General features: G+C 45.7%; 1 protein-coding gene across 10 annotated transcripts in view; it reads left to right on the top strand.

The window, feature by feature from the left end:
- LOC140480929 (IQ motif and ankyrin repeat domain-containing protein 1-like) overlaps positions 1-27,140 on the top strand; it is a 343,897-nt gene that overhangs the window by 268,647 nt on the left and 48,110 nt on the right. For 9 of the 10 annotated variants that reach the window (XM_072576526.1, XM_072576521.1, XM_072576525.1 and 6 more), the window contains 2 exons: positions 1,166-1,220; positions 15,003-15,095. In XM_072576526.1, coding sequence (XP_072432627.1) covers positions 1,166-1,220; positions 15,003-15,095 — 148 coding nt within the window. The remainder of the gene's footprint in view (positions 1-1,165; positions 1,221-15,002; positions 15,096-27,140) is intronic. The other variant, XM_072576522.1, reaches the window with a different exon arrangement.

Consider the following 27,140-nt stretch of genomic DNA (forward strand, 5'->3'; position numbering starts at 1 on the left):
CCTTTGGACCCTTTCCAAAGTTTCCACATCCTTCCTATAATGCGGTGACCAGTTGGACCGAAGGGTCTGTTTCCGTGCTGTACATCTCTATGACTCTATGAGAACTACACGCAATACTCCAACTGCGGCCACACCAGATTTTTGTACAGCTGCAGCATGACCTCATGGTTCCAAAACTCAATCCCTCTACCACTAACAGTGAACACACTGTAAGTCTTCTTAACAACACTATCAACCTGGGTGGCAACTTTCAGGGATCTATGTACATGGACACCGAGATCTCTCTGCTCATCTAAAGTACAAAGAATCTTACCATTAGCCGAGTACTCTGCATTACTGTTACTCCTTCCAAAGTGAATCACCTCACACTTTTCCACATTAAACTCCATTTGCCACCTCTCAGCCCAGGTCTGCAGCTTATCTATGTCCCTCTGTAACCTGCAACATCCTTCGGCACTATCCACAACTTTGTCTGCAAATTTACTAACCTATCCTTCTGCCTGACCTGCTGTGCTTTTCCAGCACCACAATCTTGACTCTGATCTCCAGCATCTGCAGACCTCACTTTCTCCTGCAAATTTACTAACTCATCCTTCTATGCCCAAATCCAAATCATTTATAAAAATGATAAACAGCAGTGGACCCAAAACAGATTCTTGTGGTACACCACTAGTAACTGAATCCAGGGTGAACATTTCCCATCAATCACCACCCTCTGTCTTCTTTAAGTGAGCCAATTTCTGATCCAAATCACTAAGTCACCCTCAATCCCATGCCTCCATGTTTTCTGCAATAGCCTACCGTGGGGAACTTTATCATATGTTTTACTTAACCACTTGTAAAAGAGATCCTCAACAAGCAATCATTGGCAATGGGCCCAAATTAGGGGAGTTAGTTACACAGTGCTAATCTCACTGGGCTGGTGATGCAGGAGCCCAGGCTAATGTTCTGAGGGTATGGATTCAAATCCCACCATGGCAGATGGTGAAATTTGATTTTTAAAAAAATATCTAGCCCAGTGACAACTCGGGAACTGGAATCCAGGGGAAAAAAACGGGGCATATAGTTGAAAATCAGAGGGTTTAGTTGAAGTAAATGTGTGAATATGAGGTGCTGGGGGAAACTGTGATTCTCTAACCTAAGATCTAATTTTTCTTCTCTCTAGGATTCAGAATCAGATTTCAGAAATCACAAAGGAATTGGCCCAATATCAACATGAGGTACCTGTCCCTGTGGGAGCCTGGTAAATTGAACTGTTAGAACATAGAACAATACAGCACAGAACAGGCCCTTCGGCCCTCGGTGTTGCACCGACCTGTGAACTATTCTCAGCTCGTCCCCCAACACTATCCCAAAATCATCCATGTGCTTATCTAAGGATTGTTTAAATCTCCCTAATGCGGTTGAGTTGACTACATTGGCAGGTAGGGCATTCCACACCCTTACCACTCTCTGTGTAAAGAACCTGCCTCTGACATCTGTCTTAAATCCATCACCCCTCAATTTGTAATTATGCCCCCTTGTACACACTGACGTCATCATTCTCGGAAAAAGACTCTCACTGTCCACTCTATCTAATCCTCTGGTCATCTTGTATGTCTCTATCAAATCCCCCCTTAGCCTTCTTCTTTCCAATGAGAACAGACCCAAGTCTCTCAGCCTTTCCTCATAAGACCTTCCCTCCAGACCAGGTAACATCCTGGTAAATCTCCTCTGCACCTTTTCCAATGCTTCCACATCCTTCCTGTTCCTTAACATTTCTGTGGAAACTGATGGCCAGCTCTCGATCAGTCATTCGGAGGGGATCCTTTGACCTATGGCACCTTCCTGTTATGACCTGCCTACTTAGATTATTTCTTTGTGTGTCTCTGATTCCCAGCCTGCCCTCTCTATTCACGTACCCTCTCGTCTGATTCACTTTTTCCATTTTCCCAGGGTTTTTATCCTGATAATGTTTTGCTGCTCTTTCTTTGTTTTATTTTATCATTCCTACAATCAAACTGGTGTAAGTCCTGTTTCTGAGGCATATTTTATACAGCAGTGTAGGAATTATTGAGCAATGAAAACCAGCACCAATCCATTTTCTTCTCTGCCTTCCCAGGAAGGAGACAATGAATAAGGAACTGGTGATCAATCAGCAATCAATCAATCAATCGATATAAAAAAGAGTCGAGAGTGTGGTGCTGGAAAAGCACAGCCGGTCAGGCAGCATTTGCAGGTACCACACTCTTGATTCTGATCTCCAGTATCTGCATTCGTCTGCCTGATATAAAAAAAATTAAATGGAGAAAGATTACAGAATGTTAGAGCACAGGGGAATTTGGGATTGCTTGTGCATAAATCACAAAATGTTACTGTCCTAATTTTAAACAAAAATCATCCTTGAGGGCATCGCTGGCTGGCCAACCCTGGATGCACTTGAGAAGGTGGTGGTGAGGCCATTAGTGGGAATTAAAATAAAGGCCACCTTCTCAAGTGCATCCAGGGTTGGCCAGCCAGCGATGCCCTCAAGGATGATTTTTGTTTAAAATTAGGACAGTAACATTTTGTGATTTATGCACAAGCAATCCCAAATTCCCCTGTGCTCTAACATTCTGTAGTCTTTCTCCATTTAAATAATATTCAGCTCCTCTATTCTTCCTACCAAAATGCATAATCTTACATTTCCCCACTTTATATTTCACGTGCACGTTGTCCCTCATTTAACTTGTCTATGTTCATCCTCACTACTTACTTTCCAACAGGTTCCTGTGTCATTTGCAAACTTACCAATAGGAAATTCACTTTCCTTATCCAAGTCACGAATACATGTTGCAAGTAATTGTGGTCCCAGCACTGATCCCTGGGGCACTGCACTCGTCCTAGGTTGTCATCCTGAAAATGCTTCATGTTATTCTCAACTCTCTATTCCTTAGGAGTTGGCTAATCCTCTCTCCATTAATATATAAAAGAAAATTACTGCAGATGCTGGAATCTGAAACCAAAAGAGAAAATGCTAGAAAATCTCAGCAGGTCTGGCAGCATCTGTAAGGAGAGAAAAAAGCTGACGTTTCGAGTCTAACTGACCCTTTGTCAGAGCTTTTCCAGCATTTTCTCTTTTGCTCTCTCCATTATTAATGTACTACCCCAAAACCGTAGGCACACAATGGAGTTTCTCTCCGTAGCTCTGGCCAGAATCTCTGTGTGTTCCCAGTGGGTTTTTATTTTTATTTCAGATGACCTACAGGCATGGTATTCTGTTTGCAATTCGCATAAAGGGAATGTTTGTAGAGTCAGATAGTCAGGTGTGAGAAGATAATAATTCTGCCAGGTTACACAGCAGCAAGAAGTGTTGATATCCAATATCTCGACTGTTGTTTGGGAGGGCTGCATTCTTCAGATGGGTTTCTCTTTGTTTCTTCACTAAGTGAACCATGGTATTATTGATGTATTAATAGAAAGTTGCACAGCAATGGTAGATCGAGCACCCTCATCTCACATTTACAATGCATTGTTTTACTGTTGTTTCATGAGTAAACACAGCTGCTGAGGGAGAATAGGATATTGGTGAGGCCTCTTCTGGAGTACTGTGTGCAGTTCTGGTCGCCCTGCTACAGGAGAGATATTAAACTGGAAAGGGTTCAGAAAAGATTGAACAGGATGTCACTGGGAATGGAGGGTTTAAGGAACAAAAATGGACGGGAAAGACTGGAACTTTTTTGACTGGACAGTAGGAGGTTGAGAGGCATAGATAAGGTGAATGACGAGGGTCTTTTCCCTCGGGAGTTGAAAATGAGGAGGTACGTTGTTCGGGTGAGAGAAGAATAGACATGTGGGGCAATGTTTTTACACAGTGAGTGGTTTGTGTGTGGAAAGTGGTGGATGCAGGTACAGTTATAATGTTTAAAAACATTTGGATAAGTTCATGAATACGAAAGGTTAGGAGGGATATGGGCCAAATGCAGGCAGGTGGGACTAGTTTAGTTTGGGGTTTTGGTTTGCATAGATTGGTTGGACCGAAGGGTCTGTTTCCATGCTTTATGACATTCTGACTCAATGTTTGAGAACTTGTTTCATTGAGAGATGGATGGGAAGTGCGAAACCTCTCCCTAAACCAGGTCTTGCTTTTGTTGCAGCCACTGGAAAGGCCGGGCCCCTTCAGTTTAATCTCTGAGCTGAAAAGTGATGCTGCACCAGACCTATTCTTGAAGAAAAGTAAACACTTGGATTACTGTTTTACAATGTTTAAGAGCAATATTTCTTGACCTAGGACCTACAGGCAACTGAGAGGGTTTGGCATAAAAACTCTTGTGGGTCCATGAATGAGTAGAGAGTACCCTCTGCAACACCATAGCAAGCTACTCAGTTGTATCAAAAACAGGTACAAAATGTGAAGGAACAGATGAAACTGGGTAGACCACCTGACATCAGCTTAAATGAGAATGACAACAGCCTTGTTGACCCTGCAGGGAGCTCCTCACTAACATCTGGGGGCTAGTGCCAACACTGGGAGAGCTGTCTCACAGACTAGCCAAAAAACAGCCTGACAGTCATACTCGGGGATTCACACCTCACAGACAATGTCCCATAAGTTTGAAAACACATACCAACAGATTTAAACACAGCTTCTTTCCTCACTGTTATTAGACAATGAACAGACCTCTCACATATTAGAGTTGATCTTTCTCTGCACCTTCTCTGTAGCTGTAACATTGTGTTCCATTACCCTGATGTACTTATGTAAGGTATGATTTGTCTTTATAGCATGCAAAACAATACTTTTCACCACATCTCGGTATATGTGACAACAATAAATCAAATCAATTCAAATCAGACCCCACTATCCCCATCCCTGGAAATGTCCTGTCCCACCGGCAGGACAGACCCAGCAGAGGGGGCGGCACAGTGGGATACAGTCAGGAGGGAGTGGCCCTGGGAATCCTCAACATTGATGTTGGACCCCATGAAGTCTCACTGTTTCAGGTTTAACATGGGAAAGGAAACCTCCTGCTGATCCCTCAGCTAATGAATCAGTGCTCCTTGATGTTAAAGCACTGAGGATGGCAAGATCACAAAATGTACTCTGGGGTGGAGCATCTCAATGTCTACCATCATGAGTGGCTCGGCAGCCTAAAGGACATAGCTGCTACGCTGGATCTGCGGCAGGTGGTGAGGGAACCAACAAGAGGGAAAAACACACATGACCTCATCCTTACCAATCTGCCAACTACAGATCTATGTATCAAGGATAGTATCAGTAAAGGTGACCACTGCGCAGTCCTTGTGGAGACAAAGTCCCGCCTTCACATTGACAATACCTTCCTTCGGGTTGTGTGGTACCTCTGCAGCACCTTGTCAATGGCCTTCTGGAAATCCAAACAGATCAGGTCTGCTGGCTCCCCTTTGTCTAACTTGCTCATTACCTCCTCAAAGAATTCTAACAGATTCATCAGGCATGAGCCCCCCTTTTCAAAGCCATGCTGACTCAGCCCTATTTTACCCTGCACTTCCAAGTACTCTGCAATCTCATCCTTAATAGTGGACTTTAACATCTTACCAATGACTAAGACCAGACTAACCCGCCGAGAGCTTCTTAACTTCTTAAACACGGGTGCGACACCAACCTTGTTCCAGTTCTCTGGGACTCTCCCTGATTCCAGTGACTCCACAAAGATCACACCAAGGTCTCTACTATTTCCTCAGCTATCCCCTCCTGAACCCTGTGGTGTAGCCCATCCAGTTTGGGTGATTTATTCACCATTAAACCTTTCAGCTTCCTGACCCCATCTCCTTAGTGATAGCCACATCACTCACCTCTGCCCTGACTTTCTTGGCGTTTTGGTGTACTGCTGGGGTCTTCCACTGTGAAAACTAATACAAAGTACCTCTTCCATTCCTCTGCCATTTCTTTGTTCTCTATTACTACTTCTCCACCTCATTTTCAAGCAGTCCAGTGTTTTAAATCTTCCTCACAGCACACACTTACATTTAGTTTGCATCATCTGCAAACCTGGACATTTACATTTGGTTGCCACTCCAAATCCTTGAGATATGTTGGTAACATCTTGTGCAAGAGGCTAGAGAAGAAATTGCGGATGCCCTGGCTGATATTTTTGCGTCATTGTTAACCAGGGGTTAAGTCCCAGAAGCAAATGTGCTGTTATTCAAGAAGGGCTACAAAGAAAAACCTGGGAGCTATAGACCAGTCAGCCTAACATCTGTGGTGGGTAAGTTACTTGAGAAAATTCAAAGAGATAAGTTATGCCTGCATTTGGAAAACAGGGTTTGATTAGGAGTAGTGAGTATGGCTTTGTACATGGGAGGTCATGCTTCACAAATTTGTTAGAGTTCTTTGATGAAGTGACCAGGGAGGTTGATGAGGGCAGGGAGATAGATGTTGTCGATATGAATTTCAGTAAGGCTGTGGATAAGGTTCCACATGGTAGCCTGCTCTGGAAGGTTAGATCACATGGAATCCAGGGGGAGCTCACAAACTGGATACACAATTGGCTTGATGGTAGGAAGCTGAGGGTAATAGTGGAAGAATGCTTGTCAGAATGGAGGCCTGTGACTAGTGGAGTGCCTCAGGGGTCAATGCTGGACCCATTACTGTTTGCTATCTATATCAGTGATTTGGATGGCAATGTACAGGGCATGATTAGTAAGTTTGTAGATGATAGTAAAAACGGCAGTATGGTGGACAATGAAGATGGTTATCAGAAATTGCATCAGGACCATTATCAGCTGGGGAAGTGGGCTGAGAAATACAAATGGACTCTAATGTAGATAAATGTGAGTTCTTGCATTTTGGAAAGTTAAATCAAGGCAGAAATTTAATGGTGAATGTTGGGGCCTTAAGGAGTGTAGCGGACCTTGGAGTTCAGGTACATGGTTCTATGAAAGTGGAGTCCCAGGTAGACAGGGCAGTGATGGCATACTGGCCTTGACCAGTCAGGGCATTGAGTATAGAAGTTGGGAAGTTATGTTGCAGTTGTACAGGACGTTGGTGAGGCCGCACTTGGAGTATTGTGTTCAGTTTTGGTCACCTTGCTACAGGAAGGATGTTATTAAACTGGAAAGAGTGCGGAAGAAATTTACAAGGATGTTACCTGGACTCAATGGTTAGAGCTATAGGGCGAGGTTGGACAAGCCAGGACTTTTCTCTTTAGAGCGTAGGAGACTGAGGGTTGGGGGTTTGGGAAACTTATAGAGGTGTATAAGATCATGGGAGGCATGGATAGGGTGAATGTACTCAGTCTTTTTCTCAGCTTTGGGGAATTGAGGACTAGAGGGCATCAGTTTAAGGTTAGAGGGGAAAGAATAAAAGGGAACCTGGGGGGCAACCTTTTTTACACAGAGGGTGGTACACATGTGGAATGAGCTGCCAGTGGAAGTGGCTGAGGTGGGTCCGTTAACAATATTTAAAAGGCATTTGGACAAATACACAGATAGGAAAGGATTAGAAGGATGTGGGCCAAGTGCGGGGAAATGGGGTTAGTGTGGGTGGTCATTTTGGTCGGTATGAGTAGAAAAGTGTGGTGATGGAAAAACTCAGCAGATCAGACAACATCCAAGGAGCAGGGGAGTCCATGTTCCGGGCATAAGCCCTTTTCAGGAAGGACAGTTTGGTCAGCATGGACCAGTTAGAACCAAAGGGTCTGTGTCCGTGCTGTAGGGTTTTAAAGTCAAAAGGGTAACTAGGGAGAGAATAGGGCCCTTCAAAGATCAGCAAGGCGGCCTTTGTGTGAAGCCACAGGAGAAGGGGGAGGTTCTAAGCGAGTATTTTGCACCAGTGTTTACTGTGGAAAAGGACATGGAAGGTACGGAATGTGGGGAAATAGATGGGGACACCTTTAAAAAATGTCCATATTATGGAGGAGGAAGTGCTGGATAACTTGAAACAAATAAAAGTGGAAAAATCTCCAGGACCTGATCAGGTATACCCGAGAACTCTGTGGGAAGCTAGAGAAGTGATTGTTGGGCCCCTTGCTGAGATATTTGTATCATCGATAGTCACAGGTGAGGTGCCGGAAGACTGGAGGTTGGCAAACGTGGTGCCACTGTTGAAGAAGGGTGGTAAAGACAAGACATGGAACTATAGACCAGTGAGCCTGACCTCAGTGGTGGGCAAGTTGTTGGAGAGAATCCTGAGGGACAGGATGTACATGTATTTGGAAAGGCATGGACTGATTAGGGATAGGCAACATGGCTTTGTGTGTGGAAATCATGTCTCACAAACTTGATCAAGTTTTTTGAAGAAGTAACAAAGAGGATTGATGAGGGCAGAGTGGTAGATGTGACATATATGGACTTCAATAAGGCATTTGACAAGGTTCCTCATGGGAGACTGATTAGCAAGGTTAGATCTCATGGATTACAGGGAGAACTAGCCATTTGGATACAGAACTGGCTCAAAGGTTGTTTTTCAGACTGGAGGCCTGTGACCAGTGGAGTGCCTCAAGGATCGGGGCTGGGTCCACTACATTTCATCATTTATATAATTGTTTGGTGTAAGCATAAGAGGTACAGTTAGTAAGTTTTCAGAGGACACCACAGTTGGAGGTGTAGTGGACAGCGAAGAAGGTTACCTCAGATTGTCACGGGGATCTTGATCAGATGGGCCAATGGGCTGAGAAGATGGAATTTAATTAAGGTAAATGCGAGGTGCTGCATTTTGGGAAATCAAATCTTAGCAGGACTTATACATTTAATACTAAGGTCCTAGGATGTGTTACTGAACAAAGAGACCTTGGAGTGCAGGGTCATAGTTCCTTGAAAGTGAAGTCGCAGGTAGATAGGATAGTGAAGAAGGTGTTTGGTATGCTTTCCTTTATTGATCAAATATTAGTACAGGAGTTGGGAGGTCATGTTGCGGCTGTACAGGACAGTGGTTAGGCCACTGTTGGAATATTGTGTGCAATTCTGGTCTTCTTCCTATTGGAAAGATGTTGTGAAATTTGAAAGGGTTCAGAAAAGATTTACAAGGATGTTGCCAGGATTGGAGGATTTGAGCTACAGGGAGAGGCTGAACAGGCTGGGGCTGTTTTACCTGGAGCGTCGGAGGCTGAGGGGTGACCTTATAGAGGTTTACAAAATTATGAGGGGCATGGATGGGATAAATAGACAAAGTTTTATCCCTGGGGTCGGGGAGTCCAGAACTAGAGGGCATAGGTTGAGGGTGAGAGGGGAAAGATATAAAAGAGACCTACAGGGCAACTTTTTCACACAGAGAGTGGTACATGTATGGAATGAGCTTCCAGAGGATGTGGTGGAGGCTGGTACAATTGCAACATTTAAAAGGCATTTGGATGGGTATATGAATAGGAAGGGTTTGGAGGGATATGGGCCGGATGCTGGCAGGTGGGACTAGATTGAGTTGGGATAGCTGGTCGGCATGGATGGGTTGGACCGAAGGGTCTGTTTCCGTGCTGTACATCTCTTTGACTATTACTCTTTGAGACGGCCCCAAAAGCTTTTCACAGTATCCTAGGTGTGGTCTAATTTGTGCCTTGTGCATTTAGAAAATAAAACATAGATCATTGCAGCGCAGTACAGGCCCCTCAATGTTGTGCCGATCTGTGGAACCAATCTGAAGTCTATCTATCCAACGCTATTCCATTTTTATCCATTTGTCTATCCAATGACCATTTAAATGCCCTTAATGTGGATAAATATGAGGTTATCCAGTCCAGGAACAAAAACAGGCAGGCAGATTATTACCTGAATGGCTATAAATTGAGAGGGAAATGTGCAATGAGACCTAGGTGTCCATGTGTATCAGTGTGTAGGTGCAGCAGGTGGTGAAGAAGGTAAATAGGATGTTTGCCTTCATAGCGAGGGGATTCGAGTTCAGGAGCAGGGATGTCTTGCTGCAACTATACACGGTCTGGGGGAGACCACACCTGGAGTATTGTGTATGGGTTTGGTCTCCGTATCTGAGGAAGGATGTCCTGGTGATGGAGGGAGGGCAGCGGAGGGTCACCAGACTGATTCCTGGGTGGGCAGGATCTGACACAGGAGGAGAGTCTGGATCAGTTAGACTGTATTTACTGAAGTTGAGAAGAGTGATGGGGTTCTTGTAGAAACCTGTAAAATTCCATCCGGGAGACTGGATTGATTAAAAAAACCATAAGAAATAGGAATAGGAGTAGACCGTTTGGACCTCCAGCCTGCTACGCTAATCAATTGGATCATGTTCTTTTGTTTACCCTTAGAAAATGAACACATTCAAATCTTGCACTTTTTACTGCATTTGCCAACATTTTTCCCATTTACCTTACCTATGAATGTCTCTCTGCAAACTAGTTGTCTCTGTCTCACAACCTGCCTTTCCAGTATACACTCTTCCTTCCTCCAAGTCATGGATATATATTGTAAACAGTTAGAACATGGAACAATATGTGGGCCCTTTGATCCACAATGTTGTGCTGAACATGATGCTAGGTTAAACTAATCCCTTCTGCCTGCCCTCAGTCCATATCCCTCCATTCCTTGCATATGCATGTGCTTATCCAAAAGTGCCTTAAATGCCCCTATTGTATCTGTGTCCACCACCATCCCAATAGCACCTTGCAGCCTCCTATCACTCCCTGTGTAAAACACCTGCCCCTCACATCTCCTTTGAACTTTGCCCTCTCACCTTAAATGCATGCCCCCTAGTTTTAGATCCTGGGAAAAAGATTCTGACCGTCAACCCTGTCTCTGCATCTCATTTATTTTATCGACTTCTGTCAAGTCTCCCCTCAGCCTCTGCTGCTGCAGAGGAAACAACTCGGATGTTTCTAGTCCCTCCTTCTAGCTCACACCCTCTAATCCAGGCAGCACCCTGATAAACCTCTTCTGTACCCTCTCCAGAGCCTCCACATCCTTCCTGCAATTGGGAAACCAGAATTGAATGCAGGACCCTAAACACGGCCTAACCAAAGTCTTAGAAAGCTGTAACATGACATCCTGATTCTTGTGCTCAGTGCCCTGACCAATAAAGACAAGTATGCCATACGCCTTCTTGACCACCCTATCTACTTGTGTGACCACTCTCAAGGAGCTATGGACTTGAACCCCAAGATCCCTCTGTCCATCAATGCTGGTCAGGGTCCAGCCATTAACTGTATACTTTTCCTGAACATTTCATCTCCCAAAGTGTAGCACCTCACACTTACCCGGATTAAACTCCATCTGCCATTCTTCTGCCCATATCTGTGATTAATCTATATCCTGCTGTATCCTTTAACAACCTTCTACACTATCTACATTTTTATCCAAGTCATTTATTTATACATATATATAGATATATTATATATATCACAAACAGCAGAGGTCCCAGTATGGATCCTTGCAGAACATCATTAGTCACGGACCCCCAGCCTGAAAAACACCCTTCGCCTTCTATGGGCAAACCAATTCTGAATCCACACCACCAAGTCACCATGGATCCTGTGCATCTTAATCTTCTGGATGAGGGACTTGCTAAAAGCCTTACTAAAATCTATGCAGACAACATCCACTGCTGTACCCTCATTGATCATCTTTGTCACCTCCTCGAAAAATTAAATCAAGTCAGTAAGACATTACCTGCCCTGCACAAAGCCCTGCACAGCCTGTCCCTCATTAGACTACACTTACATCGAACAGTACAGTATAGTACAGGCCCTTCGGCCCACGATGTTGTGCCAAGCGTTTATCTTAATCTAAGACCAACCTAACCTACAGACCCCTCAATTTACTGCCGTCCATGTGCTTGTCCAGCAGTTGCTGAAATGTCCCTAATGTCTCTGACTCCACAATCACCACTGGCAGTACATTCCACACACCCACCATTCCCGGTGTAAAGGACCTACCTCTGTCATCTCCCCTATACCTTCCTCCAATCACCTTCAAATTATGACCCCTCGTGACAGCCATTTCTGCCCTGGGGAAAAGTCTCTGGCTATCTACTCTAACCATGCCTCTCATTACCTTGTGCACCTCTATCAGGTCACCTCTCTTCCTCCTTCTCTCCACTGTGAAAAGCCACAGTTGACTCAATCTCTCTTCATAAGACAAGCCCTCCAGTCCAGGCAGCATCCTGATCAATCTCCTCTGCACCCTTTCATCCTTCTTATACTGAGGTGACCAGAACTGGACACAATATTCCAAGTGAGGTCTGACCAGGACTCTATAGAGCTGCAGCAAAACCTTGCGACTGTTAAATTCAATCCCCTGCGAATGAAAGCCAAAACACCACATGTCTTCTTAACAACCCTACCAACACCGCTGACCTCTGTGTCATCGGCAAACTCACTAACCTACCCTTCCACCTCTTCATCCAAGTCATTTATAAAAACTACAAACAGCAGAGGCCCAAGAACAGATTCCTGTGGGACACCGCTGGTCACTGACCTCCAGGTGAAATAAGTTCCATCCATTACCACTCACTTTCTTCTTTCAGCCAGCCAATTCTGTATGCAGACAGACAGCTACATTTCCCTGAATCCCATACCCCCTAAGTTTCTGAATGAGCCTACTGTGGGGAACCTTATCAAATGCCTCACTGAAATCCATACACACCACACCCACTGCTCGACCTTCATCAACTTGTCTCGTCACATCCTCAAAGAACCTGATAAGGCTTGTGAGGCATGACCTGCCCCTCACAAAGCAATACTGACTACCTGTCATCAAACGATGTTTTTCCAAATAGTCAAAAATCCTACGTCTCAGAATCCTTTCCAATACCTTGCTTATCACAGACATCAGACTGACTGGTCTGTAATTCCAGGGATTCCCTTATTCCCTTTCTTGAACAGAGGAACAACACTCGCCTCCCTCCAATCATCCTGTGGAGAGTGAGGATGCAAAGATCATCACCAAGGCACAGCAATCTCATTCCTTGCTTCCCGTAGTACCCTTGGATATATCTGCTCCAGCCCTGGGGACTTATCTATCTTGATGTTTCCCCGAATTCCCAGCACAACTACTTCCTCATTACCAATCTGTTCAAACCTATTAACCTGGCCCATGGTGTTCTCACTATCAACAAGGTCCCTCTCTCTAGTGAATACTGAAGCAAAAAACTCATTTAGGGCCTCCCCTACCTCTTCAGACTCCAGGCACAAGTTCCCTCTACTATCCCTGATGGGCCCTACCCTCTCTCTGATCATTCTCTTATTCCTCACGTATGTGTGGAACTCCTTTAGATTTTTTCTAATCCTTCCCGTCAAGGCCTTTTCGTGTCCCCTCCTAACTCTCCTCAGTCCATTTTTGAGTTCTTTCCTAGCTACCCTGTAATCCTCCTTGCTTCATCAACCCTAAGTGAGCTTCCTTCTCCCTCTTGACATGAAGCTCCTCTTCTCTTGTCATCCAAGGCTCTGTTACCTTACCATTCCTTGCCTGTCTCATTGGGACAAAGTTATCCATCGCTCCCAACGAGTGCTCCTTAAACAGCCTCCACATTTCTGTTGTGCATTGCCCGTAGAATAATTGTTCCCAATTTATACTCCACAGCTCCTGTCTAACGGCAGTATAATTTCCCCTCCCCCAATTAAATACCTTCCCATACTGTATTTGCTCCTATCCCTCTCCGTGGTCACTGTCACTGAAATGCTGTCCCACCGAGAGATCTGACACCTGGCCTGGCTCGTTGCCTGGCACCAAATCCAAAATGGCCGCTCCCCTCACGGGCCTTCCTACAGATTGGGTCAGAAATGCCTCCCTGGACACCCCTGACAAAATCAGCTCCATCCAGATCATCTGCACTCAATATTGGGGAAGTTGAAGTCATCCATAACAATGACTCTGTTACATCTGCTGCTGCTATTGGTCGGGGGAGGGGGGGAATAGGAAAACACCCAATAAAATGACTGCTCCTTTCCTATTACTGACTTCCACCCATACTGACTCTAGACAAACCCTGCTCAACAACCTCGTTTTCTGTAGCTGTGATGCACTCTCTAATTAACAATGCTACACCCCCTCCTGTTTTAGCCCCTTCCCTGTTCTTTTTAAATGATCTAAACCCTGGAACATCCAGCAGCAATTCCTACCCCTGTCTCCATTATGGCCACAACATCGTATCCCCATGTACTGATCCATGCTCAGTTCATCACTCATTCCTGACACTCTGCATTGAAACAGACTCACTTTAACCCATCCCTTTGCCCTGTCACCTGTGTATCCTTCCTGACAGACCCTTTGCAGTCTATTTCTGCCCTGGTTGAGACTTCACGAAAAGCTCTGATAAATCAGTCCGACTTGATTTCACTTCATGAAGCCAAGCTGACTCTGTTTGATTAGATCATGATTTTCGAAATGTGAGTAAATCCTACCCTTAAGAATTCCTTCCAATAGTTTTCCAAGCACCAATGTGAGACTCTGTGTCAAAACTCCCTGAATTAGCCATATTCCCCTTCTTGAACAGAGGAATAACATTAACGACTCAGTAATTGCAGTGCCCGTACAGATCCCTATGGAAGGCCACTCATCAACCTGTAAAACCCCTTCTCCACACTTGCTGTTATCTGCCCATGAACCAATTCTGTATCCACACCTATATATTACCTCCAGCATAGTGGCCTCTGACCTAATTGCATTTTGTCAATCTGGTCAAATGTGTTCTGGAATTCTAAATACAATATATTGACTGGTTTCTCTCTGTCCACTCTGGTTGAGACTTCCTCGAATAAATCTCGAATAAATCAGTCAGATGTGTTTTTCATGAAGCCAAGCTGACTCTGTTTGATTAGATCATGATTTTCCAATGTTCTGCTGTTACTTCTTTAATAATTGAATCCAAAACTTTTCCAACAATAGATGTGAGGTTAATCAGCCTATAGTTGCTCACTTTTTGCTTGTCTCCCTTTTTGAATCGGGGTGTGACAGCAGTTTTCCAACTCTCTGATTTTTCTTCAGAATCCAATAATGTTTAAAACTTCCAGAACCTTTGCCGAAGCTCACTGCAGTATTTAGTTTGTGAATGTCCTGAGTTGTGTATAAAACCAACTCTGGGATTACAACTAAGAGATTAACTGCAACCATTTTCTTTTCAGCTGCACAAAGCCTACTGTGAGCTTAACAAACGCATTAATGAACATGACAAGTGTGTTTCTAAAAACATGAGTAAAACAGACATCACACTACAGGTGAGTCAGAGGATTTGGGAAGCATGAGTCTCAGTGTTCTGTTTTCACTTTTCCCCCTCTTTCTGCCTCACAGTAACTTTCTTCCTCTTTCTCACTTGCTCCCTCTCTCTCTCTGTTGCGTACGCTTTCTCTCTTTTTCTCAATTACTGAGCCAGTATCTGATGGCTAGAACATGCAAGCACCCTGCCAGAATTCCTGTTTGCTGTGATGGAGATTGGAAGCATGAGATTTTCAGGTGAAGTCTCCGACATGTGAATAACATGGCAGTCCAAACATGTGCAGGTTAGGTGAATTGGCCATGCTAAATTACTCGTAGTGTTAGGTGAAGGGGTAAATGTAGGGGAATGGGTCTGGGTGGGTTGCACTTCAGCGGGTCGGTGTGGACTTGTTGGGCCAAAGGGCCTGTTTCCACACGGTAAGTAATCTAATCTAATCTAATCTAATCTAATCTAATCTAATCTAATCTAATCAGTATTGACTTGCTATGAAGTGAAGAATGAAGAAACTGCAGATATTTTAACAAGGTGGACCTCATAGAATGTGGTTCCCTGATTGGGTTTGTTAATCAGGTCCAATCAGGGAGCCCCAGCTGACAGATAAACAGAGGAGTATTAGAGATCCAGATCCTCTATGTCCTGACTCTGATGAGACTGTGCCAAAGGCAAGGACTTCTTGTGTAAATAAAGGGTGACTTGGTAACGGGATACTGGCCTCTGTGCTGTTATTTCAGTGATGAGAGTAAAACATGATCCTAAAGAAACCTGCTTACAATAGTCATCTTCAGAAGGACTTGGAGAACCTTGGAAAGTGGGCAGAGAAGTGTCAGATGGAACAGATGAGGGTACACATTTTCATAGGAAAAATAGAGACATAGTGAGAGTATGGTGCTGGAAAAGCACAGCAGGTCAGGCAGCATCTGAGCAGCAAGAAAATCAATGTTTCAAGCAAGAGCCCTTCATCAGGAATAAGGACTGATGAAGGGCTCTTGCTTGAAACATTGATTTTCTTGCTGCTCAGATGCTGCCTGACCTGCTGTGCTTTTCCAGCACCACACTCTCACTATGTCTCTATTTTTCAGCTCCAAACTCTCATCTCTGACCTCCAGCATCTGCAAACCTCACTTTCTCCCAGAATAGAGATGTAGACTATTTTCTAAATGTGGAAAGACTTCAAAAATCTAAAACTATTTTCCCTGGTGTGTCGGAGACTGAGGGGTCACCTTATAAAGGTTTATAACATCATGACAGGCATGGAGAGTGTAAATAGCTATGGTCTTTTATGTGGGCTGGGGCAGTCCACGGCAAGAGGGTAAAGGTTTAAGGTGAGAGTGGAAAGACTTAAAAGAGACCTGAGGGGTATCCTTATCACGCAGAGGGTGGTGTGTGTATGGAATGACCTGCCAGACGAAGTGGTGGAGGCTGATATTTAACATTTAACATGAGATATTTGTATTATCGATAGTCACATGTGAGGTGCCGGAAGACTGGAGGTTGGCAAACGCAGTACCACTATTTAAGAAGGGCGGAAAGGACAAGCCAGGGAACTACAGACCAGTGAGCCGATGTCGGTGATGGGCAAGTTGTTTTAGGGTATCCTGAGGGAAAGGATGTACATGGATTTGGAAAGGCAAGGACTGATCAGGGATAGTCAATGTGGCTTTGTGCATGGGAAATCATGATTGATTGAGTTTTTTGAAGAAGTAACAAAGAAGATTGAGGGCAGAGTGGTAGATATGATCTATATGGACATCAGTAAGGCATTCGACAAGGTTCCCCATGGGAGACTGATTAGCTAGGTTAGATCTCATGGAATACAGGGAGAACTAGCCATTTGGATACAGATTCTGGATTAGTGGTGCTGGACAGCTAAGAGGGTTACCTCAGATTACAACAGGATCTTGACCAGATGGGCCAATGGGCTGAGAAGTGGCAGATGGAGTTTAATTCAGATAAATCCGAGGTGCTGCATTTTGGGAAATCAAATCTTAGCAGGACTTATACATTTAATGGTAAGGTCCTAGAGAGTGTTGTTAAACAGAGACCTTGGAGTGCAAGTTCATAGCTCCTTGAAATTAGAGTCTCAGGTAGATAGGATAGTGAAGAAGGCATTTGGTATGCTTTATTGGTCAGAGTATTGAGTACAGGAGTTGGGAGGTCATGTTGCAGCTGTACAGGACATTGGTTAGGCCACTGTTGGAATATTGTGTGCAATTCTGGTCTCCTTCCTATCGGAAAGATGTTGTGAAACTTGAAATGGTTCAGAGAAGATTTACAAGGATGCTGCCAGGGTTGGAGGGTTTGAGGAGAGGTTGAATAGGCTGGAGCTGTATTCCCTGGAGCATCGGAAGCTGAGGGGTGACTTTATCGAGGTTTATAAAATCATGAAGAGCATGGTGAAAAATAGACAAAATCTTTTCCCTGGGGCGGGGAAGTCGAGATCTAGAGGGCATAGGTTTAGGGTGAGAGGGATGTAAAGAGATGTAAGGGCCAAATTTTTCATGTAGAGGGTGGTACATGTATGGAATCAGCTGCCAGAGGATGTGGTGGAGGCTGGTACAATTACAACATTTTGAAAGGCATCTGGATGGGTATATGAATAGGAAGGGTTTGGAGGGATATGGGCTGGGTGCTGGCAGGTGGGAATAGATTGGGTTGGGATATCTGTTCAGCATGGACCGAAGGGTCTATTTCCGTGTTGTACATCTCTATGACTGTATGACTCTATTTAAAAGATATCCGAGTGGATATATGGAAGGGTTTCAAGGGATATGGGCCAAATGCTGACAAACGGGACAAGGTTAATTCAGGATATTTGACTGATATGAACATGTTGAAGTGAATGGGTCTGCTTGCATGTTGTATGACTCAGTGACTCTAAATACAAAGGAACTTGGGAGTCCTAGTTCAGGATTCTCTGAAAGGTTACATGGAGGTTCAGTTGGCAGGTCGGCAAATGCAATGTTCACCTGACAGTCATCTTCCTCCCAACCTATCCACTCCACTCTCCCCAACGACCTACTGACCTTTCACCATTAGCTCGCCCACCTGCACCCAACTATCACCTTCCCAGTTACCTTCCCCCAGCCCCCTCTCCCCACTATCTCTCACACAACACCCGGTTATAGTCCAACAGGATTATTTGGAAGTACTATTGTAATCTGGACTATAACCTAGTGTTGTGTGAATTTTAACCTTGTCCATCCCAGTCCAACACCAGCACCTCCACATCCAATTTATCTCTCATCTCCCCTCTCCCCCTCCCCCCACATTCCTGATGAAGGGCTTATGCCTGAAACATTGACTCTCCTGCTCCTCAGATGCTGCCTGACCTGCTGTGCCTTTCCAGCAACGACAAGTTTAGATTCTGATTCTCCAGTGTCTGCAGTCCTCACTGTCTCTTGGTTGAAGTGTATCTCAGGCAAGGGAGGAAATAGCAGGGGCTTGGGTTGTAATTTTCAGTTTCTCTCTGACCAGAGGAGAGGTACCAGAGGACTGGAGGATAGCCAATGTGGCACCAATATTCAAAAAGGAAGCAAAGGATAAACCAGGAAACTACAGTCATAGAGTCATAGAGATGTACAGCATGGAAAAAGACCCTTCGGTCCAACCCGTCCATGCCGACCAGATATCCCAACCCAATCTATTCCCACCTGCCAGCACCCGGCCCATATCCCTCCAAACCCTTCCTATTCACATACCCATCCAAATGCCTCTTAAATGTTGTAATTGTACCAGCCTCCACCACATCCTTTGACAGCTCATTCTATACACGTACCACCCTCTGCGTGAAAATTTGCCCCTTAGGTCTCTTTTATATCTTTCCCCTCTCATCCGAAACCTATGCCCCTCTCGTTCTGGACTCCCCGACCCCAGGGAAAAGACTTTGCCTATTTATCCTATCCATGACCCTCATGATTTTATAAACTTCTATAAGGTCACCCCTCAGCCTCCGACACTCCAGGGAAAACAGTCCCAGCCTGTTCAGCCTCTCCCTGTAGCTCAAATCCTCCAACCCTGGCAACAAACTTGTAAATCTTTTCTGAACCCTTTCAAGTTTCACAACATCCTTCTGACAGGAAGGAGACCAGAATTGCACGCAATATTCCAAAAGTGGCCCTAACCAATGTCCTGTACAGCTGCAACATGACCTCCCAACTCCTGTACTCAATACTCTGACTAATAAAGGAAAGCATACCAAATGCCTTCTTCAATATCCTGTCTACCTGCAACTCCACTCCAAGGTCTCTTTGTTCAGCAGCACCCACGAGGACCTTACCTTTAAGTGTATAAGTCCTGCTAAGATTTGCTTTCCCAAAATGCAGCACCTCATTGGGTCTAACCTCGTTGGGAGGGAAACTGTTGGAAGCAATTCTGAGGGACAGAATTCATTTTGATTTGATTTATTGTAGTCACATGTACCTTAGTACAGTGAGAGGTTTTGTTTTGTGAGCAGTGCAGGTAGATCATAGCAAACAAGGACATACAAACCATAGGGTGCTTAGACAGAGGGAGGCACACAGGTTACACTGTACAGGAGCTGCATGAAGCAAGATCAATACGAACAAGGTCAGCATTACTTGAAGTTAGAGAGTCCATTCATCAATCTAATAACGGAGAGGAGGAAGCTGTTCCTGAACCTGTTGGTGCGTGTGTTCAGGTTTCTGTACCTTCTGCCTGATGGAAGAGGGTGTAGGAGATCATTCCCGGGGTGTGATGGGTCTTTGACGATGTTGGTAGCCTTTCTGCGGCAGTGAGCCGTGTAAATGGAGTCCATGGATGGAAGGTTGGCCTCTGTGATGGTCTGGGCTGTGCACACCACCTTCTCTAGTTTCTTACAGTTACCGTTCCAGGCTGTTATCCACCTGGACAGTCTGCTCTCAGTGGTGTACCTGGAGAAGTTGGTGAGGGTCCTTATGGACACGCTGAATTTCCTGAGCTGCTCGGTGTACCTTCTTCACCGTCGCATCTACGTGGGAAGACCAGAACAGTTGTCAGTTGGAACCTGACCCTCTCCAGCCTCTTAAAGTCTGCTCCATTGAGGTAGATGGGAGTATGTCCTCTTCCTTACTTTCTGAAGGCAATGATCAGTTCTCTTGGATTTGCCAACAGTGAGATAGAGGTTATTCTCATTGCATCACGTCACCCAGTGTTGTAAGTGTGGTGCTGGAAAAACACAGCAAGTCAGGCAAGGAGCCAAGGAGCGGAGAATTGACATTTCAGGCATACGCCCTTCATCAGGAATGAGGCTTGTGAACCGGGAGGGGCTGAGATAAATGGGGGGGTGGGGGGGGTGGGGGGTGGGTGGGGGGGGGGGGGGGGGGGGGGTAAGGTAGTTGAGAAAGCACTGCTTCAGGATGTGGTTGAAGAGCTTTAGGATGGAGTAGATGACCTGGGAAGTGTAGTGAGAGGGAGGGAGTCACTGAGATCCTTGTAGAGCCCCATATCCCCTCTGTATTCTGACTCATTAATGTTAGACATCTGTCCTGCTACTCCAGAGACATCAGCGAAGTTGGAGATGGGTTGTGGAATCTGGAACTCACTGCCTGCAAGGGTAGGGGAATCAGAAACCATCATCACACTTAAGGAGTATATAGAGGTACACTTGCAATGGCAAAGCGTTTAAAGCTGGCAGAATTAGGAGGGTTTTTTATTTGTTCAGCGGTGGGACATGGGTATCTCTGATGAGTCAGCATTTATTGCCCATCCCAACTTGCCCCAGGGAGGGTGATGATAAGCAGCCTTCTTGAGCAGCTGCAGTTCCCTTTTGTGGATTGATCCGCAATCCTTTAAGGGAGAACATTTCAGCATTCTGACCCAGTGACACTGAAGGAATGATGGTATATTTCCACATCAAACGTAAGGACTGCAGATGCTGGAAACCAGCATTTAGATCAGAGTGGTGCTGGAAAAGCACAGCAGGTCAGGCAGCATCCGAGGAGCAGGAAAATCGATGTTTCAGGCAAAAGTCCTTCATCAGGGATGGAGGTAGGGAGACTCCAGGGTGGAGATTTCTCCACCTTCCTCATTTCCCCTCCCCTTGGACTCAGCACCGCCTTCTCGACCTGCAATCTTCTTCCTGACCTCTTTGCCCCCACCCCCACTCCAGCCTATCACCCTCACCTTAACCTCCTTCCACCTATCGCATTTCCAAGCCCCCCCCCCAAGTCCCTCCTCCCTACCTTTTACCTTGGCCTGCTTGGCACACCCTCCTCATTCCTGAAGAAGGGCTTATGCCCGAAACGTCGATTCTCCTGCTCCTTGGATGCTGCCTGACCTGCTGCGCTTTTCCACCTTGTAGATGGTGGACAGTTTTTGGGGAGTCAGGAGGGGAGTTACTCACTGCAGTGTTCCCAGCCTCTGACCTGATGGTGGGAGAGTCAGGAGGGGAGTTACTCACTGCAGTGTTCCCAGCCTCTGACCTGATGGTGGGAGAGTCAGGAGGGGAGTTACTCACTGCAGTGTTCCCAACCTCTGACCTGATGGTGGGAGAGTCAGGAGGGGAGTTACTCACTGCAGTGTTCCCAACCTCTGACCTGATGGTGGGAGAGTCAGGAGGGGAGTTACTCACTGCAGTGTTCCCAGCCTCTGACCCAATGGTGGAAGAGTCAGGAGGGGAGTTACTCACTGCAGTGTTCCCAGCCTCTGACCTGATGGTGGGAGAGTCAGGAGGTAAGTTACTCACTGCAGTGTTCCCAACCTCTGACCTGATGGTGGAAGAGTCAGGAGGGGAGTTACTCACTGCAGTGTTCCCAACCTCTGACCTGATGGTGGAAGAGTCAGGAGGGGAGTTACTCACTGCAGTGTTCCCAGCCTCTGACCTGATGGTGGAAGAGTCAGGAGGGGAGTTACTCACTGCAGTGTTCCCAGCCTCTGACCTGATGGTGGAAGAGTCAGGAGGGGAGTTACTCACTGCAGTGTTCCCAGCCTCTGACCTGATGGTGGGAGAGTCAGGAGGGGAGTTACACACTGCAGTGTTCCCAGCCTCTGACCTGCTCTTGTAGCCATTTTTCAGTTGAGTTTCTTGTCAATAGTAGCCCCTAGCATGTTGATAGTGGGGAGATTCAGTGATGGCAACACGATTGAGTATCAAGGGGTAGTGGTTAGATTGTCTCTTATTGGAGATGGTCATTGCCTGGTATTTGTGTGTGCAAATGTTACTCGCCATTTGTCAGCCCAAGCCTGGATAATGTCCAGATATCATTGCATTGAGGTACGGACTGTTTCAGTGTCTGAAAAGTCGTGAATGGAGCTGAACATTGTGCAGTCATCGGCAAACATCCCACTGACAGAGGGAAGGTTGTTGACCGAACATCAGGTGTGTAACATTTAAATCAGATGATTCAGACTGTCACAGAAGTCTGATATGACCTCTGAAAAGCCATCAGAGATGCCAAGAAGAACAAACAACAAAGAACCTTCCAGCACAGGAGCAGGCCCTTCAGCCCACCAAGCCTGCACCAATCCAGATCCTCTATCTAAACCTGTCACCTATTTTCTAAGGACCTGTATCCCTCTGCTCCCTGCCCATTCATGTGTCTATCTAGATACATCTTAAATGACCCTATTCCACCTGACTCTCCCAGCTCCACTGACAATATGTTCCAAACACCCACCACCCTGTGCACAAAGAACTTTCCATGCATATCTCCCCTAAACCTTTCCCCTCTCACCTTGAACTCGTGACCCCTAGTAATTGAGTCCCCCACTCTGGGAAAATGTTACTTTACTATCCTCCCTGTCTATACCTCTCATGATTTTGTAGGCCTCAATCAGGTCCCCCCTCAACCTCCTTCTTTCCAATGAAAATAATCCTAATCTACTCAACCTCTCCTCATAGCTATCACCCTCCATACCAGGCAACATCCTGGTGAACCTCCTCTGCACCCTCTCCAAAGCGTCCACATCCTTTTGGTAATGTGGCGACCAGAACTGTACACAGTATTCCAAATGTGGCCAAACCAAAGTCTGATACAACTGAAACATGACCTGCCAACTCTTGTACTCAATACCCCATCTGATGAAGGAAAGCATGCAGTTTGCCTTCTTACTACCTTCAGGGAACAATGGACCTGAATACCCAGATCTCTCTGTATGTCAATTTTCCCCAGGACTTTCCATTTACTGTACAATTCGCTTTTGAACTGGCTCTTCCAAAATGCATCACCTCGCAGTTGCCCAGATTGAACTCCGTCTACCATTTCTCTGCTCAACTCTCCAATCTTTCTATATTCTGCTGCATTCCTTCACTATCTGCTGCTCCACCAATCTTAGTGTCATTTCCAAACTTGCTAATGAGGTAACCTACACCTTCCTCCAAATCATTGATGTAGATCACAAACAACAGTATTCCCATCACGGATCCCCGTGGAACATCACTGGTCACAGGTCTCCATTTGGAGAGGGCCCCTCCCACTCCGACTCTCTGTCTCCTGCTGCCCAGCCAGTTCTCAATCCATCTCGCTAGAACACCCTGGGCCCCACGTGCGACTTCACCTTCTCCATCAGCCTACTATGGGGAACCTTATCAAATGCTTCACTAAAGTCCTTGTGTATGACATCTACATCCCTTCCCTTATCAATTAACGTCGTCACCTCTTCATTAAGTTGGTAAGACATGTCCTTCCCTGCACAAAACCATGCTGCCTATTTTCTTCCAAATGGGTATATATCCTATCCCTCAGTATCTTCTCCAGCAGCTTCTCTACCACTGACATCAGGCTCACCGGTCTGTAATTACCTGGATTATCCCTGCTCCCCTTCTTAAACAAGGGGATAACAGCAATTCTCCAGTCCTCTGGGACCTCTCCCATGTTCGAGGATGTTGCAAAGATATCTGTTAAAGCCCCAGCTATTTCCTCTCTCACTTCCCACAGTAACTGGGATAGATCCCATCTGGACCTGGAGACATTTCCACCTTAATATCTTTTAGAATACCCAACACTTCCTTCCTCCTTATGCCGACATGACCTAGAGTGCTCAAACATCTATCCCTAGCCTCAGCATCCGTCATGTCCCTCTCCTCAGTGAATACCGATACAAAGTACTCATTTAGAATCTCACCCATTTTCTCTGACTCCACCCATATCTTTCCTCCTTTGTCCTTGAGTGGGCCAACCCTTTCTCTAGTTACCCTCTTGCTCCTTATAGATGAATAAAAGGCTTTGAAGTTTTCCTTAACCCTACTCACTAAGGATATCTCATGACCCCTTTTACCCCTCTTAATTCCTGATATTCTTCCAAAGCTTCATCTGTCTTCAGTCGCCTAGACCTTATGTTCGCATCCTTTTTCCTCTTAGCTTGTCTCACAATTTCACCTGTCATCCATGGTTCCCTAATCTTGCCATTTCTATCCCTTATTTTCACAGGAACATGTCTCTCTTAAACTCTAATCAACCTCTCTTTAAAAACCTCCCACATATTGAATGTGCATTTCCCTTCAAACAGATGCTCCCAATCCACATTCCCCAGCTCCTGCCGAATTTTGCTATGGTTGGCCTTCCCGCAATTTAGCACTCTTCCTTTAGGACTATTCTCGTCTTTGTTCATGAGTGTACTAAAACTTATGGAATTGTGATCACTATTCCCAAAATTAACCCCAACTGAAACTTCAACCACGTGGCTGGGCTCATTCCCCAACACCAGGTCCAGTCTGACCCCTTCCTGAGTTGGACTATTTACAAACTGCTCTAGAAACCCCTCCTGGATGCTCCTTACAAATTCTGCTCCATCTAGACCTCTAACACTAAGTGAATCCCAGTCAATGTTGGGAAAATTAAAATCTCCACCAGCCTGTTGCTTCTACATCTTTCCATCATCTGTTTATATATTTGTACCTCTACCTCATGCTCGCTGTTGGGAGGCCTGTAGTACAGCCCCAATATTGTTACTGCACCCTTCCTATTTCTGAGCTCTGTCCATATTGCCTCACTGCTCGAGTCCTCCATTGTACCCTCCTTCAGCACAGCTGTGATATCCTCTCTGACCAGTAATGTCACTCCTCCACCCCTTTACCTCCCTCTCTATCCCACCTGAAGCATCCATATCCTGGGATATTTAGTTGCCAGTCATGCCCTTCCCTCAACCAAGTCTCAGTAACAGCAATAACATCATAATCCCAGGTATTAATCCAAACCCTAAGTTCATCTGCCTTACCTACTACACTTCTTGCATTAAAACAAATGCACCTCAGAGCACCAGTCCCTCTGAGGTACTGCTGCCTTAACATAGCAGCCAAAACCAACCGTACGGACACCCACTGCCTGTGACAAGATGTAAACAACATAACGAGATACAAAATGAAGCAGAACAAGATAGTGAACAAAAACACATCCCTCCCTGATGCGGTCAATGCTTTTTATGCTCGGGTTGAGCAGAATGCCAGCTGTGCTGTATCACCCAACTCAACAGCCCCAGATGCCCCTGTTTCCTCCAACGCTGCTGCAGATGTCAGATCGGTCTCCCTGAGAGTCAACCCAAGGGAAGTGACAGAGTCCCCGGCCATGCACTGAGATCCTGTAAGGACCTGTTGGCAGATGTACTTTCTGACACCTCAACCGCTCCCTCCTCCAAGCTGAAATCCCTCACCTGTTTCAAGAAGGCCACCATCATCTCAGTCCCAGAGAAAGAACATGCAACGTGCATTAATGACTACCACCCAGCGACTCTCACCTCAGTAATCATGAAATGCTTCGAGAGGCTGGTCCTGACTCAGTTACTCTAGGCTGCCAGGCTGGATCCCTTACAATTTGCTGACTGATGAAACAGGTGTACAGCAGATGGTGATTCCCTTGCCCTGCCCTCATCCCTGGAACATGTGGATAACAAGGACACTAACATCAGACTCCTGCTTATTGGCTACAAATAATGTTGATCTTGCTTTGCGCTGTCCTGTGGAGTGGAACAATCGATTCTCCCTCTGTCTAAGCACCCTATGATCTATGTGTCCTTGTTTGCTATGATCTGCCTGTATTGCTAGCAAAACAAAGCTTTTCACTGTACGTACACGTGACTACACTAAAACAAAACAAATGAAATGATGAAGTAGCTGAAGATGGCTGGGCCTAGGACACTACTTTGATGACCTCCTGCAGAGCAGTCCCAGGGCTGAGACAACTGATCTCAAACAACCAGAAACCTCTTCCTATGTGCCAGGTATGACTCCAACCAGCAGAGAGTTTGTCCCCTTATACCCATTGATTCCAGTTTTGCCAGGGCTCCTTGATGCCACACTCAGTTGAATCCAGCCTTGATATTAAGGGCTGTCCCTCTTCCCTCCCCTCTGGAATCCAGCTCTTTTGTCCATGTTTGACCCAAGGCTGGAATGAGGTCAGGAGCTGAGTGACCCTGGGGGATCCCAAACTGGGCAGGTCACTGAGCAGGTTATTGCTGAGCAGGTGCTGCTTGGTAGCTCTGTAACTGACACCGTCCATCACTTTACTGAAGATCGAGAGGAGACTGATGGGGCAGGAATTGGCTGGGTTGGATTTGTCCTGCTTTTTATGTACGGGACATACCTGGGCAATTTTCCACATTGTTGTATAGATGCCAGTGTTGTAACTGTACTGGAACAGCTTAGCTAAGGGAATGGCAAGTTCAGGAGCACAAGTCTTCAGTCCTATTGCCGGAATGTTGTCAATGCCCAAACATAGTCTTTGCCGTATCCAGTGTCTCCAATTGTTCCTTTATCATGTAGAGTGAAATGAACTGGCTGATGACTGACATCTATGATGCTGGGGATCACTGGAGAAGGTTGAGATGGATCATCACTTGGCACCTCTGGCTGAAGGTTGATGCAAATGCTTTTCATGGATGCAGCTGAAAGGCTTTTGATCTCAGTGCTGTCGTGCCCAATGACTGTATTGAGGCCATGATCTTGTTAAATGGTGGTGCAAGCCCAAGGGCCTGAATGGTCCAGTCCTGCCCCTAATACACGTGCTGTTTTAGACTGCAGCACGAGGAGAGCATGCACAGTAACTAGGGCTTTGACATTGGCCTTGCCGTATGGCCCCTCCTTTCTGAGGTTTCTGTGCTGTGATCTGACAAGGTC

This window comes from Chiloscyllium punctatum, chromosome 8 (assembly GCF_047496795.1).
Source record: "Chiloscyllium punctatum isolate Juve2018m chromosome 8, sChiPun1.3, whole genome shotgun sequence".
Taxonomy (NCBI): domain Eukaryota; kingdom Metazoa; phylum Chordata; class Chondrichthyes; order Orectolobiformes; family Hemiscylliidae; genus Chiloscyllium; species Chiloscyllium punctatum.